The 14,553-nt window shown below is 50.6% G+C and overlaps 4 protein-coding genes across 4 annotated transcripts; 2 read left to right on the forward strand and 2 right to left on the reverse strand.

Moving 5' to 3' along the window:
• Nucleotides 1-115: 115 nt before the first annotated feature.
• ABOM_003564 (anaphase promoting complex subunit CDC23) lies at nucleotides 116-2,332 on the forward strand (the record flags this gene model as incomplete). Its single annotated transcript, XM_022530694.1, has 4 exons — nucleotides 116-219; nucleotides 284-1,001; nucleotides 1,059-1,242; nucleotides 1,296-2,332. 4 exons carry the CDS (start codon nucleotides 116-118, stop codon nucleotides 2,330-2,332), a joined length of 2,043 nt encoding a protein of 680 aa, XP_022393065.1.
• Nucleotides 2,333-2,631: 299 nt separating this feature from the next.
• On the reverse strand, nucleotides 2,632-7,855 carry ABOM_003565 (ATP dependent DNA ligase domain protein; the record flags this gene model as incomplete). The annotated part of the gene is made up of 6 exons (XM_022530695.1): nucleotides 2,632-4,549; nucleotides 4,603-4,753; nucleotides 4,817-5,686; nucleotides 6,151-6,268; nucleotides 6,317-7,708; nucleotides 7,766-7,855. 6 exons carry the CDS (start codon nucleotides 7,853-7,855, stop codon nucleotides 2,632-2,634), a joined length of 4,539 nt encoding a protein of 1,512 aa, XP_022393064.1.
• A 256-nt stretch (nucleotides 7,856-8,111) lies between these two features.
• ABOM_003566 (ATP-dependent RNA helicase eIF4A) lies at nucleotides 8,112-9,439 on the forward strand (the record flags this gene model as incomplete). The annotated part of the gene is made up of 3 exons (XM_022530696.1): nucleotides 8,112-8,142; nucleotides 8,202-9,350; nucleotides 9,420-9,439. 3 exons carry the CDS (start codon nucleotides 8,112-8,114, stop codon nucleotides 9,437-9,439), a joined length of 1,200 nt encoding a protein of 399 aa, XP_022393067.1.
• A 1,175-nt stretch (nucleotides 9,440-10,614) lies between these two features.
• ABOM_003567 (catabolite degradation protein) lies at nucleotides 10,615-14,404 on the reverse strand (the record flags this gene model as incomplete). Its single annotated transcript, XM_022530697.1, has 7 exons — nucleotides 10,615-10,726; nucleotides 10,779-10,926; nucleotides 10,981-11,461; nucleotides 11,511-11,914; nucleotides 11,979-12,073; nucleotides 12,140-13,161; nucleotides 14,354-14,404. 7 exons carry the CDS (start codon nucleotides 14,402-14,404, stop codon nucleotides 10,615-10,617), a joined length of 2,313 nt encoding a protein of 770 aa, XP_022393066.1.
• Nucleotides 14,405-14,553: the final 149 nt, after the last annotated feature.

Below are 14,553 nucleotides of genomic sequence, written 5' to 3' on the forward strand. Positions count from 1 at the left end.
CCCCCACCATCCAAACAATCGCGCATGGACATGATTGGCGCGAAAGCTCGTTCTTGACTGACCACCATAACTACGAATATCTGAAAAAACCGAATCCAAAATATTACTCGTCACCATGGCGGCGCAATTCACCGAAGAAAACGTACAGGAGCTCAAGTTCCGGCTCGAGGACGCCACCATAAAATGTTCCGAACGCTGTTTATACCAGTCTGCCAAATGGTACGACGCGCAGGCCTTCCCCCAGCCCTTTTGAATGGAGTTAGATGTTGATCGGATAGAATAGGGCGGCTGAAATGCTTGACGCCATTGTACCGATTGACCAATATGACACAGACCCCGAATCGCCAATGGACATTCCCGATACACCCTCGACTCGCCCAAACCCCTACCTCCGAACCCAAGATCCTGTCGAAGCTTCTCTTGAAGCCCAGGAGTCCTACAAATACCTCCTGGCAAAGTCCTACTTTGATACGCGCGAGTACGATCGCTGCGCAGCGGTGTTTCTGCCGCCTACGATACCCCCCGTTGCGCTTTCTACGTCGTCGCCGAACCAAAAGAAGAGACAGTCGCTAACCCCACAGAAGGGCAAGCCGAAGCCATCCCAGTATGCAGGAGGGAAGGATAGCAACGTGTCCAGGAATCCATATCCCAGGTTGAGTCAGAAGTCATTGTTCCTGGCGCTGTACGCCAAATACCTAGCGGGAGAGAAACGGAAAGACGAGGAGACTGAGATGGTGCTGGGACCGGCCGATGGGGGTGCGACAGTTAATCGAGAATTACCGGATCTTGCGCGAGGGCTAGAAGGATGGCTAACAGAGCGTCGGGAGAAGGACATGGAAGATCGCAATCAGGGATGGCTAGAATACCTCTACGGGGTCATTCTTCTCAAAGGGCGGAACGAGGAGGAGGCCAAGAAGTGGCTCATAAGGAGCGTTCACTTGAACCCATTCCATTGGGGTGCCTGGCAGGAGTTGAATGACCTTCTCTCGAGCACAGAAGATGTATGTGGCTGTTCCTTGATGCGCATCTATGCTGGTCGGATGCTAACTATTAATCAGTTGAAACAAGTTGTCGACCTGCTCCCGCAGAACATCATGACACTTCTCTTCCACGTATACTGTAGCCAAGAACTATATCAAGCCACTGAAGATACGTATCAAGCGCTCTCAGAGCTTGAAACAATCTTTCCCAACAGCGCCTTTCTCATGACCCAGAGAGCCCTCCTCTACTACCATTCGAAAGGTATACAGCATTTCATACACTTGGTGCAGGTCCAAATGCTAACATTCTCGTAGACTTCGAAGAAGCATCACGTATATTCACCGAGATCTTGATTGCATCTCCTCACCGACTCGACAGCCTCGATCATTACTCCAATATACTATACGTGATGGGCGCGCGTCCCCAGCTCGCCTTCGTCGCCCAAGTTGCAACAGCAACAGACAAGTTCCGACCCGAAACCTGCTGCGTCGTCGGAAATTACTACTCACTCAAGTCCGAACACGAAAAAGCCGTAATGTACTTTCGTCGCGCCCTAACACTAGACCGTAATTTCCTCTCAGCCTGGACCCTGATGGGCCACGAATACATCGAGATGAAGAACACGCACGCAGCGATTGAATCCTACCGCCGCGCCGTGGACGTCAACCGGAAAGACTACCGAGCCTGGTACGGCCTCGGCCAGGCATACGAAGTCCTCGACATGTCCTTCTACGCTTTGTTCTACTACCAACGTGCCGCCGCACTGCGACCGTACGACCCGAAAATGTGGCAAGCCGTCGGATCCTGCTACGCCAAAATGGGCCGTGTTCCGCAGAGTATCAAAGCCCTCAAACGCGCCCTCGTAGCCGGCTCCTACTACGCCGAAGACCCATCCCAAATGGGAGGCTCAGGCCGCAAGATCCTCGACCCAGAAACCCTCCACCAAATCGCAACACTCTACGAACGCCTCGGCGATGATGAAGAAGCAGCCGCCTACATGGAACTCACCCTGCAGCAAGAATCAGGACAAATGCCGGTGGAAGAAGACGCGTCTTCCGACAACGAAAACGATGATGACCGGTCCGAGGCCGGAGCAAAACAATCCTCACGCCGAGCCCATCAATCCTCGTCGTATAACCAAAACGACGACGATGATGACTCTTGGCACGGTACAGGGCCGACAGTCACGACCTCGAAAGCGCGGTTGTGGCTCGCGCGGTGGGCTTTGCGAAATGGTGATCTCGAACGCGCAGATCAGTTGGCAGGTGAACTGTGCCAGGATGGAGTCGAGGTCGAGGAAGCAAAGGCGTTGATGAGAGATGTGAGGGCTAGAAGGGAAGGCGATGAGTAGTCTGCTCTATTTGGGCTGTCCACTCTGTATTGTTATGTTTTGCCTTGAACAGGCTTTCATTCCTACGGTAGCGAGGCGTTTGTGCTGGGTGTGCTTGCGACCTGATGTTTTCATCTTTGGGCTGGGAGGGGTGTTTATGACGGTTATATAGAGATGTACTACGGGTTATTTATTGAAAATATGAGTACAGCTTATAGAAGCAATCAATTAATCACTATCCTTGTTAATCCTCTTTAATAGGATGTTACAAATTACGCATTATAACAATCATCATAAAGAGTTCTGATAGTCGACTACCATCATCCATTCCCCAAAGTCGCAACCGACTCCAAAACACCCATAACTCGCCTATCAAACTCAACAGAAACCCTTATCCTCTGATTCAGAGTCCCCTTAGGACCCCCATCCATAGGCGTACAAGGAATCATCTCAACCCCACCCTTCAAACCCCACGAAACACAAGCATAAAAATACTTCCTCCCGATATCCTCCCATAACATCCGCACACCGGATCTGGGGTTTATCACGTCTGCGCCCAAGTCCAGGAAGGACGAATGGAGGATAAATACACGCCCGCTTTGTAAGTGGTTGTTGGAATGGGAGGGCGTTTGAAGTCTCTTGTAGAGACCGGTGGTTAGATCGAGGAGGGTTTGGCCTAGGGGGGTTTGCGCGGGGTTTAGAAGGAGAAGGGCTTGGGTTGGGGTGGTTTGTGGCTGTCTTTTGAGTGATCTTGATAGGAGGGATTCGATGAAGATGTTGAGATTCGGGCTGAGGGTTAAGGGGAGGGTACTGGTGGATTGCTCTTGGATGGATGCGTTGCTGTGGATGAGGTGGATTGGGAGGGTTGTTAATGGATATTTGGTGGCATTTTGAGGGGTGGACTGCTTTGCCATAGCTTCGGGGTCTTGCTTAGAGGTATTAGTCAGTGTAGATGGTATGGTTGAGTGGAGTTTTGTATTGCTGTTCTCGGGCTCGTCGGTTGACTTGCTTTGCTTGGACCCCGTAGGGTTGGTGGTAGAGGACCTGCTCTTCTGTTGGCGGGAGTCCTGGTGCGATGAGAGATTCTCGTTGCTTGTCAGGAAATTGCCATGGATATCTGAAATCTCAGACGAGGACGTTGATGCCATGATCTCGTCAATATAGATAGGGATTGTATGTGTGGTTTCTGGGGCTCGCTCGCTGCCTCTTTCCACGGAGCTGTTTGAATTTTGTATACATGCCTCATCTACGGGTGTGCTTGCAGGTCCGTTTACTAGACGCCCTTTCACTGGACTCTGGGTCAATCCAGAAGAGTTTGTCAAGCTCTGGGGTCGATTGACTATGTACTCCGATGAGCCGTTGCCCAGCTTCAGACGTTTATTCCATTCGGTTTCTTCTTCCACCAACTCTTCTGACGGGACTTCTCGGGCGTCTTCAGCGAGAAGCTGTAGCTCTGAGAATGATGCTGCATCCTCAAATGATCTATCCCAATGGATCTTCACGATCCTTGGGAAGCGAAGCGTATAATATCTGGCACCTGATGGTTTCTCAAACCCGCTACCTAGCATCTCGACCACAAACGGAGTCCTGAAAACGACGTCTATACCGGGTATATTGCCCGTTCCATACTCTATGTCAAACCCATGCCCGGAATCAATGCTGCAGGCAGTATATTCTCCAAATTGGTTGAGGATCTGCATGTTCTTCGCACTCATGTTATGTCGATTGATTACACCAACCACCCGAAATTTGGGCTTGGACTGCAGAATATCCTCTTTATTGAGGAGACAGCCAATGAAGAAATGTGTCCATGATAACTTGCGGATCTGCTGTAAGCCAGCGGCGTCTCGAGAATCATATTTCCCGCCGACGATGGCAAGATCTACCGTATCGCCTAGACCTGGGATGTAGTCTTTCTTAAGCTTAATCCAACGGCCCAAAGAACCATTTGCCTGGCTGGGAAAGGTGGTGAAGTACGGGTCTTCGCAGCCCTTTAAGACAAACCCTTCCCATCGCTCAGCGACGCCCTTGGCGAAGATATTTTCTAGCTGCAACTGACTCCCAGGTCGACAGAAGTCTAAGATTCGTTGTTGGGAGATGTCTGCAAAGCCTTCAATTACTTGTACTACGTTTTTCAATAGCAACCGTCGCTCTCGGTGTGGCTTTTTCAAGCAAATGTCGTCGTCAAGGAGTAGGATATCGAAAAACACGATCATCAAATGCTCATAAGGTTGTGGCCTAACTAGAGTCAGATTACGTTGCTCCAAGCAACTTGAATTTAATACACTCACGGGGAATCATTCTCCGTCCCGATAAAAGTGCCAGAACGGGTGATGAACTTGCGCAGCTTATGGAAATCCATAATTTTGCCGTGTCGATCGCTCCAGACAAGTAGCTCACCTTCCATAATACACCGGCGAGAGAAGCTGCATCCCGGCCTTCCTATTCTCAGAGAATCTCTGACAACTTGATGGATCCCTGACCGATCCTCAGTAGAATTCTTACCACTTTTCGAGAATATCTGAATAGGCCTAGAAGGCTTCGAGAGATCAACGTGTATTTGGCAATATTCACCATCATACTTCCTCTCTATACTCATCCGACGCCGGCCGATCATCTGACAGCAGTGCTTGATACTCCGAGCCTTGCAGTAGTCAGGTCTTCCGATCTTAACACCAACCACCGGATTCAAATGCTGCATCGCGATTATCCCCAAGCCCTTAGCTAGCCCTGGCTCTGGATGTGGTGGAAAATGACGGATTGGCTCCAACGCCAACATATTCAGCGTCGCCTCAAAGGAGTCTTGAAAAAGCAGAAGATGCGGGAGCAAGAAATGAAGGCTTCTGAGCGTCAAATCGCGCGGTAAAGTCACAGGAGCGTAATTTTTGAGTATTATGCGAGTCAGCCATTTGGCATCTCTACTACTCAACCGTCGGTAGAGAGGAGACAGGGCCTCATCGACATCAACCGCAGCCCTTTGTCTACGCACACGGGGCCCGGAGAATCTGCACCGAGACGCAACACTGTTCAAGGCATCATCAATCTCTTCGACAGTTACCTCCTGGCCTTCGGGGATGTGGTTTTCGGCCTCTCGCATAACGTTCTCCACGCATTGCGCCAGATCTATGCCCCCGGAAACGCGCCATCGCTCCAGCTCCTCCCGCCGCGATGACCCGAGAAGAAGACATCGACCTATTACCCTTGCGAGGGATGTGTCCTGTAGCCAGTAAACTCTGTCTGTCCGCTTCTCTGGAAACATGCACGAGAGGAGGGCCAACTGGTCGGTGTCTTTATCGTGGAGCTGTCTGCCATGCTGCTTGAACCACCGAGTTACCGTCTGGACATCTGGGTCATGGTTCCTTGCTTCGGTAGTAGCTTTCAAGGTTTGATTATTCTCGAGAGAGGAAAGTAGGTCACACAAATGGGGAAATTTGAAGCCCATCTATGAATGCCTCTGCAGGCAGATGCTTTCAAGCCACAGAAAAAGCTTTGGGCATTAATACTGCAGAATTAGACAGCCCACTCAAGTCAACGGTGTCATTCCTACCAAAGGCAGTGTATATTTAGCACAATGGCACGGGAAGCAGGACGCAACCTGAGCAACAGACTTGACGCGAAATCTCAGGGAACCCACACGGGACCGCGTCCATGGATCGCGAAAGCACGTGCTAGGTGCTAGATTGTTACACCATCGTTACTGAAAACAGGGAAAGAATTGAGAGATAGTCTTATCTTGTTGATGATAGCAAAGTCTTATGTAGAATACATGAGGCGCGTAAGGCCATGCACTGATAAAGCTATTGTTCCCAGCCAGACAACCCAATGGTATGAGACCCTACGGAAATGAAGAAAACAACCGTCAAACTCCAGGCTTTTAAACGTAAGATATGTGGATATAGGAGAATATACGTAATGCGCAGAGGGGGCCGCGGCTACAGGATGCCCTGCTTTTGCAGACTGGTAGACGTTAGCACAATTCAAGCCCCATGGTAAGAGAGGGGAAACATACTCCAAGTAGATCCGTTCTGGCATCACGTTGCCCTCTGCGTCCTCCATCTGCACCACATTGTCGCGGCTGTCCTTATCCTTCTTGCGGTCGTGCTCGAGCTTTTCCCACAATCGAAGGGCGTCGTCGATCCTGGTAATTTCGCGGAAAAGGTTTGTATTCGAGGTGATACCCAAACACTTCAGGCCCCAGATATGCAACCCTTCCGAGAAGTGCTTGTCGAAAGCGCGACGGCCCATGTACACAAAGTTACCGCAAACCTCACAAGGGTACTCAACACCCAAGCCGTGCAGCTTGTACAGCCAGTAAGGAATAGGCTTTCCATCCCAAGCAAGCGGCAGCTTAAGGGGGTTATAGATCCGGTCATCTCCATCATCGTCGGATTGATCGCCGGCGCGATCGCCGCCAGCAGTCTCAGATTCTGCAAGCAGCGCCTCGAGTTCCATCTGACGTTCTCTCTCCGTCATACCCTGTTTCCGCTCAACGTTGACCCGCGTGGCTTGACGCTCGGCATCCAGCACCTTCGCCAACGACCGAACACGATGCTCACGCTCTGCCACAGCGCGTTCCTTCAAGCGAGAGGCAACGGCCGAAACGCCATTTGCTGTTGCTGGCTTCTCGCCAGAGTCACCGGAGGCCTTTTTAGCCTCAGCGGCGCGAATATGTTTCTTGCCTGTCAAGTGATTCTTGTACACGTTCTCGTTCTTAAACTCCTTCCCACAAGCAGCGCACCAAATGCCCTCTCCGGATCCTTCAGTTTGTGGACCCTGAGGACCATTCTGAGCCGCCTCATCCGACCATCCAGGAACCTCATTAGCCGCCCACTGTGTCTCAAACTCCTCATCAAAGCTACCAAAAAGCTTATCCGAGTCCTGCAAGGGCCTAATCTTCTTGACAAATCCCTCCAGATATGCCGCAAGGTCTCCAACATACTGGAAGTACTTATCGGACAGCTTATTGGGCCGCTTGATAAGCATCTGCGGGGGCGTGAAAGCATCAAACACCTCGAGGTACTGAACGTACGTTAACCTCTTCACACCAGGCAGGTTCAGGTAATCCTCGTGCGCTTTCGTAAGGTCCAAGAACTGCCCGAAGCTTTCTTCACCCGTAAACAAGTTATCGATGTCCATTCCGATCGGCTCGCCCTCATGGCGCTTGTATGCTCGCTCCAGGTTCTCCACGGGCTCATTGGGATAGCGCTTGTGAAAATCTTTGATCTCGTCTAGTTGCTTGTAGAACTCCTCGAATTGGTCGCCGGTCGAGATCGCCTGGATTTCCTTCTCGCGTGCGCCGTCCGCGTCTTTGTAGAGGTCTAGTAGTCTCTTCGACTGTTCGTCTATACGGTCCAGGAACTGAGCGATTTCATGGTCGCGGGCTAAGCGATCTTTAATCTGTGAACACGGTCATTAGCTTAAGATATAACGGGTGGAAACGAAGTGCAAACGTACGTTACGAGGCTCATCGGCAACGCGATCCGCAACCGCCTGCTCTAGCCTCTCGAGATCCTCGTGGATGAATCTCTGGTCTTCGAGAAGCATGGTGAATGTACAGTCTCAACAACGACTGTTCCCGGGGAAAATATGTGATTCTCCAAGTTTCGTAATGATATCGGCAACTCGTCGCTGTCCATGAGAAGCTTTGCGGCGAGTAGTTATCACGTGATGCGGGCGGTGGCGCTCCAGGAAAAGTCGCGGTAGAAGCTGATCGAGACCTCACATTGACTCGAGCGGCCACCACTATCGCGCGAATTGATATTATTTTTTCTCAATCTATAGTGGAACCAGTGAATCTAAAATGGCGGACGGCATTGACAGACGGGCAGATGGTATGGAACACAGCTACAGATCACAAAATACATGTATACTGATAAAGGCGCAAACTCAGACCGGATGGAGTTCAACACCTCCAAGGAGGTGACGGTTGCTCCGACCTTCGAGGACATGCACTTGAAGGAGAGCCTCCTGCGCGGTATCTACGCTTACGGTTACGAGTCTCCGTCGGCGGTGCAATCGCGAGCCATCGTGCAGATCTGCAAAGGCCGCGACACGATCGCCCAGGCGCAGTCCGGTACGGGTAAAACGGCCACCTTCTCGATCAGTATCCTGCAGGTCATCGACACTGTTGTACGCGAGAGCCAAGCGCTTGTGCTATCCCCGACCCGCGAACTTGCCACGCAGATCCAGTCCGTCATCATGGCGCTCGGCGACTACATGAACGTGCAATGCCACGCTTGTATCGGAGGCACGAATATTGGCGAGGACATCCGGAAGCTGGACTACGGACAGCACGTCGTCTCTGGTACACCCGGGCGTGTGGCTGATATGATCCGTCGGCGCCATCTGCGCACCCGTCACATCAAGATGCTGGTGCTGGACGAAGCCGACGAGCTGCTCAACCGCGGTTTCCGCGAACAGATTTACGACGTCTACCGCTACCTGCCCCCGGCCACGCAGGTGGTGGTCGTCTCTGCGACTCTCCCCTATGACGTCCTGGACATGACGACGAAGTTCATGACCGACCCCGTGCGCGTGCTGGTCAAGCGTGACGAGTTGACCTTGGAAGGCATCAAGCAGTACTTCATTGCCGTGGAGAAGGAAGAATGGAAATTCGACACCCTCTGCGATCTCTACGACACACTCACCATCACCCAGGCCGTGATCTTCTGCAACACGCGCCGCAAGGTCGACTGGCTGACCGACAAGATGCGCGAGGCCAACTTTACCGTGTCCAGCATGCACGGCGAGATGCCCCAGAAGGAACGTGACAGTATCATGCAGGACTTCCGTCAGGGTAACTCGCGAGTGCTCATCTCGACCGACGTCTGGGCTCGTGGTATCGATGTCCAACAGGTCTCCCTGGTCATCAACTATGATCTCCCCACCAACCGTGAAAACTACATCCACCGTATCGGTCGAAGCGGTCGTTTCGGAAGGAAGGGTGTCGCCATCAACTTCGTTACCAGCGATGACGTGCGGATCCTCCGTGATATCGAATTGTACTACTCCACACAGATCGATGAGATGCCTATGAACGGTAAGCCTTTCTAATCAAGTTACTCCGCCCCCAGGCCCAAATCAAGATCTAACAAAAATAAACCTGCAGTTGCCGATCTCCTTTCATAAACCTGATAACCATCCTCATCTATACCACCAATCAAATCCACTCTCAACCCACGGGCCAATTACTACTAGTACCATACCTACAATCCCAAGTGCCAGCCCTGTAATCCGCAAAAAGAGAAAGAGAGAAAGGAAAATACCAACACCAGCGTGGAGGAAAAGGGAACATACCCAAATTGGTGAGCCTCAAGAACCATTTCGTATGACATCCATGGATAATGCTCACTAATGCATTCCAGATGCACTTCAAATACACCAAAATATAAGATCGGCAGAGAATCCAACCGATAACGTCTCTTCCCTTCCCCCCTTACGTCTGTTTTCATTTTGAAAAAGGAGTTATAGCTATGCGGGATATTTATCATTCATGATTATTGAAATTGGGGATTTGCTGCCTCCATTTAGGTGATTCTATTTATTTCAAAATACTCAATTGATCACTTTGTTCTTCTGATATGATCAGTGTCTTTGAGGGTGTGGCCCTGTAGACTCCCTGGGTCCTGGCGGGAATGGCCATATCTCGGCGCTCTCCGCGAGATGAAAGGGGCTGTGAAAAAAACATGTCATCAAGCAGACCAAGCTAACTTTATTTATATATATAAAGCACCTATGATGCAGACTCTACCAATCGAGAGTGGAATCAAAGTAACATGGGTGTGTGCTGAAACCAACAAATTGTGAAGGAGGCAGGTGAGATAGATAAAGAGAAGAAAGGAGGAACAACCAAACAAATCCCACTCACACCAGCCCAATCCCGCATGTTGTCCGAACCTTCCAGATCACCCAACCCAGAAGTAAAAAAGCGAACCATGAGAAGCACCGTGTAACCCGTGTATGTGATGAGAAATAAAAAAGGAAACCATATGTGATGTGCCGTCCCTGACGCATCAATGCAAGGCAGGGGCAATTAATTATTGCTCAGTAAGCGCAAAATGGAGAACACGTATCAATCAGTAATGCCAAAATGGGAGCGCCAGCTACCTTTATCGAACGGACCACCAAGGACCAGGAAATGTGTATATGCAGAAAGGTTCGGGAAAGATTGAAAGGGCAGGAACTAAAGGCATAACAAAGAAAAGCCTGTCTTTCGAGTCCAAAAGCTCCCGGTACATCCCATAATATGCACAAATAATCAATCTTCAGATTGGGTAACAATAGGCTTCTTCCGCGGGAGTTCATTAGAAGCTCGATGTTGATCGCAGAGCACTCGTGCGGGCGAAACCGCTTGCCGATGTCGCTCGGTGTGTACGGGCCGTAGCATGAGGGTTCGCGTCGCGCTCCCGGGTCCAACTGAAAATCATTAGTCTCGAGGCTGCAAAGGCGAAGAGTGATTAAGACATACATTCTGACCAAGCAATCATCTCCCGCGGAAGCGAACAATCCTGGATTTGTAGGGTTCCAGGAGATTGCGTTTACACACCCAGCAATATGGCCCTCCAGCGTTTCTACCAGAGTCCCATTTTCTTTGTGCCACACATAAACTCGAGAGTCTTTGAAACGGTTAGCGAAGAATCATTGGCAAGGATTGGCTCAACATCACTTACCTTCGCTTCCACTGACTACGAAATTCTCTGCAGCTCCTCCAAAGGCACTCCGGATGACAAAAGAACCCTGTTTCTGTCCTTGGAAACGCCGGATAACATCGGTCGTGTCAATATCGATGAGTTGTATTTGACCTTCTGACAAGTTCACAAGCATGTGGCGGGAATCTTTACTGACTGCAACCGATGTGGGCTTGCTTTTCAACGCCAGACAATACTCCTCCTCGTGGGTGAGGAAGTTATAGACGTGGATCTTTTCTTCAACATCGGCAGCAATTAGGCGTCGCCCATCGGGCGTGATGGCACAATCCTGTACACGGAAATTACCCTGCCACATGTGCAGAGCCTGACCGCGCATACTCCAATGGCATAGGTGTGAGGCCTTATCCAGAGAGGATGTCACAAAAGAGTCCCCATCTGCAGCCCAGGCTGCAGCTGTAACCGGCTGTGAGTGGTGAGTTATAGTCAATAGGCATCGCCCGGTCTATAATAGTTAGTGCGAATAGCTCCAGGATGTAACGAGAGAAGCTTACATCCACACTCCACACCCGGGCCTTTTTATCCTGAGAGCAAGTGATGAGTTTAGAGTCATCCGGGCTCCAACAAGCATGCGCAACACCGTCATCATGTTCCATCAACTTATGCAGCACAGCAAAAGTGCTGGTATCGTAGATAATGACACTGTGGTCGCGGCCTGCCGTGACTAATTTCGTGCCATCATGAGAGAATTGACAGTACCAGACCTCATCCGAATGTTGACTTAATTCAATTCCCGGTCGAGACGGGAAGTCCGCCCGATCGCACATGTGATCAGAATATAACGACGGCGGAGTTGCCGTGTTGTGGTACAAGCACTGGTTGATCTGATTTTGCTTGACATGGTCTAGTAATATTGCGAGACGGTTGTCAGGAATCATGACTGACGGTGATATAGATTCTATGTCTACTGTTAGCCCCGGCCATGAGATTATTGGAGCTAGGGATTTCCGGATACAACGTACTTGATAATTCCGATAGCAATCTCTCACGAGAAGAACTTATCGAACCATCCCAGCCAGCTTGATCGTGAAGATGTTCCGGAGGGCACATGAGAAGACTGTCACCAGTGTCAGTCTGAAAGCCTCGAAAAAAAAAGGGGGGGTGTGGTCTTAGGCACACTCACCTAGATAGGGCATGTAGACGCCCGATATCATAATTAAGCGGCGTTAATTCATGCCGAAGAACGGTCAGAGCCGCAGAGAGATTACGAGCCTCTAGCAGTTCCAAAAACTTCTGTTGTCGCAGGTAGAAGAGCATCTCATTCATTTCCGCATTTTCCACCAAAACCAACCTCTCTTTCGTCGGGTGGTCACCGTCGCCGCTCGTCACCCGCCTCGTCCCGTCCGAATAGAACGACTGTACCAAAATTCGCTCCGCCTCCGCCCAACGTCCTGCAAGCACTGCACCTCTAAATGTAGCAACTGCCGGGCTCTCCAATTGATAACCACTCTCCTTGCTCAATAGTGAAGCTGCTCCATTATAACCCAGCTCGTACAAACTTTGAATGAGGATGCGGGTCACTTCTTCGCGGTCATGTCCGAAATAGGATGGAGGGCTGACCGAGGATTTCTGTACTCCATTCGTATGAAGGTCGCCATGAGAGGAAACGTACGAAGCCTGGCCGTTCAAGGAGTGGGAAAGACCCACCTTGTGAGACGGCGAGGCAACGGAGCCGTTAGACACGTGGGAAGGGCCATTTGCACTTGAAACTCCATCGGGACGCATATTTGTCAGGCGCCTGCGCTTGGGGGACGGCGAGTGGCCCTCTGCGGTATTTGTGCGTACGATTCTTTGTTCCGAGATGCCGGCTTCACTGGCCGTATGATCTCTGGTAAGGACTCCTGTTCCCTCGATGTTGGATTCAGATACACCAGGGGTACTCGGGCGGCGACGGCGACGGGTGGACGACAGATAGAAATTCCCAGTAGCGCCGACGGCCGGGTAGGAGCTGTCAACGGAGGGATCTGAGCGGGATGACGACAGGATGCTATCGGAAGCGGCAGCGCTTCTCGGGTAGGACGACGACGACGTAGGTTCAATGGGGATAGGAGGGTCAGGGCGGTCGGGAGCGGCGGAGGAGGGTGTATAGGCGAAGGGATGGTCTGCCAGATCGAAGGCTTGGTAGATCTGCCCTTTCACCTGGCTCTGTAGAAGAACCAGGGGAGCAGACCTATATCAGTGGCGGGTCACTGATACTGCCTCAGGTCAGACCTAGGGTTGGAGCTCGTCACAGGCCGAACGACCGTCAATTCTCGACTTTTGTGAATTCACCAAGGTGGTGTCGGCAGACAGCAGGTCGATATTGCTTTGTTACAGCTTCTGGTGGTGGGTAGAAGGTAAGAATTTCGCAGTATCGACGGGCGGAGGTCTTATCGGGCTTGGGGAGCACTTGGGGGGGTGTGAGGTAAGAGCCGGGGCGGACGGCGCCAAGTTGTGGGAGAAGTCGTGGGGTTTTGATCGTCAAGGCGGAAACGTCTAAAGATACTTGAGAAAGTATCAAAGCACGAAACCGTCAGACAGTTGGGGGGGGGGCGAGAGAAGGGTCTCAGATGTAGTGGATAAAGCGACAGAAGTTGGAGAGTCGAGGTTGAAGAACATCGGCGGCTTCTCTTATTCTAAACTCCGTGGGGCGAGGAAGTCACGACATCCATTGCTTTTGCTTTTTAAATAATTTAAATTCCAATCAAATAGATTAGGTACCGTTTGATGCATTTGTCCACCACACCTCTTATTTATCTATTGTCCACCGTGTAATCTACGCCTTTTCCCACCCCCCGTTATTTTCCAGTCCATAGTACATCCACTAGACCAGGATCCAGCAGGTGACCCTATTTAGTACTGGTGAATTACTGCCGATGTATCTGAGGTGGTAAACATAGTATTCCATGACAGTTTCCAAAAACGATCAGTATACCTGGGAGGATACATTATATTAGTAGATAGAAAGCTTCGCCCCAACTCCCTTTTCTAGTTGAAAAATATTCCTAGAGACTTTAGTAGTGATTTTAGAGCGCAAAGCCAGCGTTTCGAACATCTCCAAGAGCCTAGTAACGGAACCTAAATGCGCGAATTAATCGGATTCTATCCAGATAAGGAGACCATCATCTGAACAACAACTAACTGGTCATGAATCCAGCTGACAAGACTCCCCTTTTTTCCAAACACAAAAGTCAGAACAAGAAAAAGAAAAACAAGGTAGCTCAATCCATCATCTCCAAGACTAAAACCACCCTAAAGAGCGACCGATGTGGAAGCAAGGATGCCAAAGCCTCGATCGCAGGCTAATGAACGGGTAATCAAGGGGACCTTCGAAACGGGCCAACGATCAACGACTTACCAACGCATCACCTGCACCAGGCCCTCTCCGGGATGTTTTGACGCCAGACATGAAAAGGTAAAATGGAGAAAGAAAATCCTGTCAAATGAGTGGCTTGGTTCGCTTCCATGTGCTCTTCCTATCTGAGTAGCATTGCTGAGCTTTTCAGGTGATTGATTCTGTTGCGGGCGTGATCCACTTGGAGTATGCAAACTATAGAT

Source organism: Aspergillus bombycis (assembly GCF_001792695.1).
Source record: "Aspergillus bombycis strain NRRL26010 chromosome Unknown contig00009, whole genome shotgun sequence".
NCBI classification, from domain to species: domain Eukaryota; kingdom Fungi; phylum Ascomycota; class Eurotiomycetes; order Eurotiales; family Aspergillaceae; genus Aspergillus; species Aspergillus bombycis.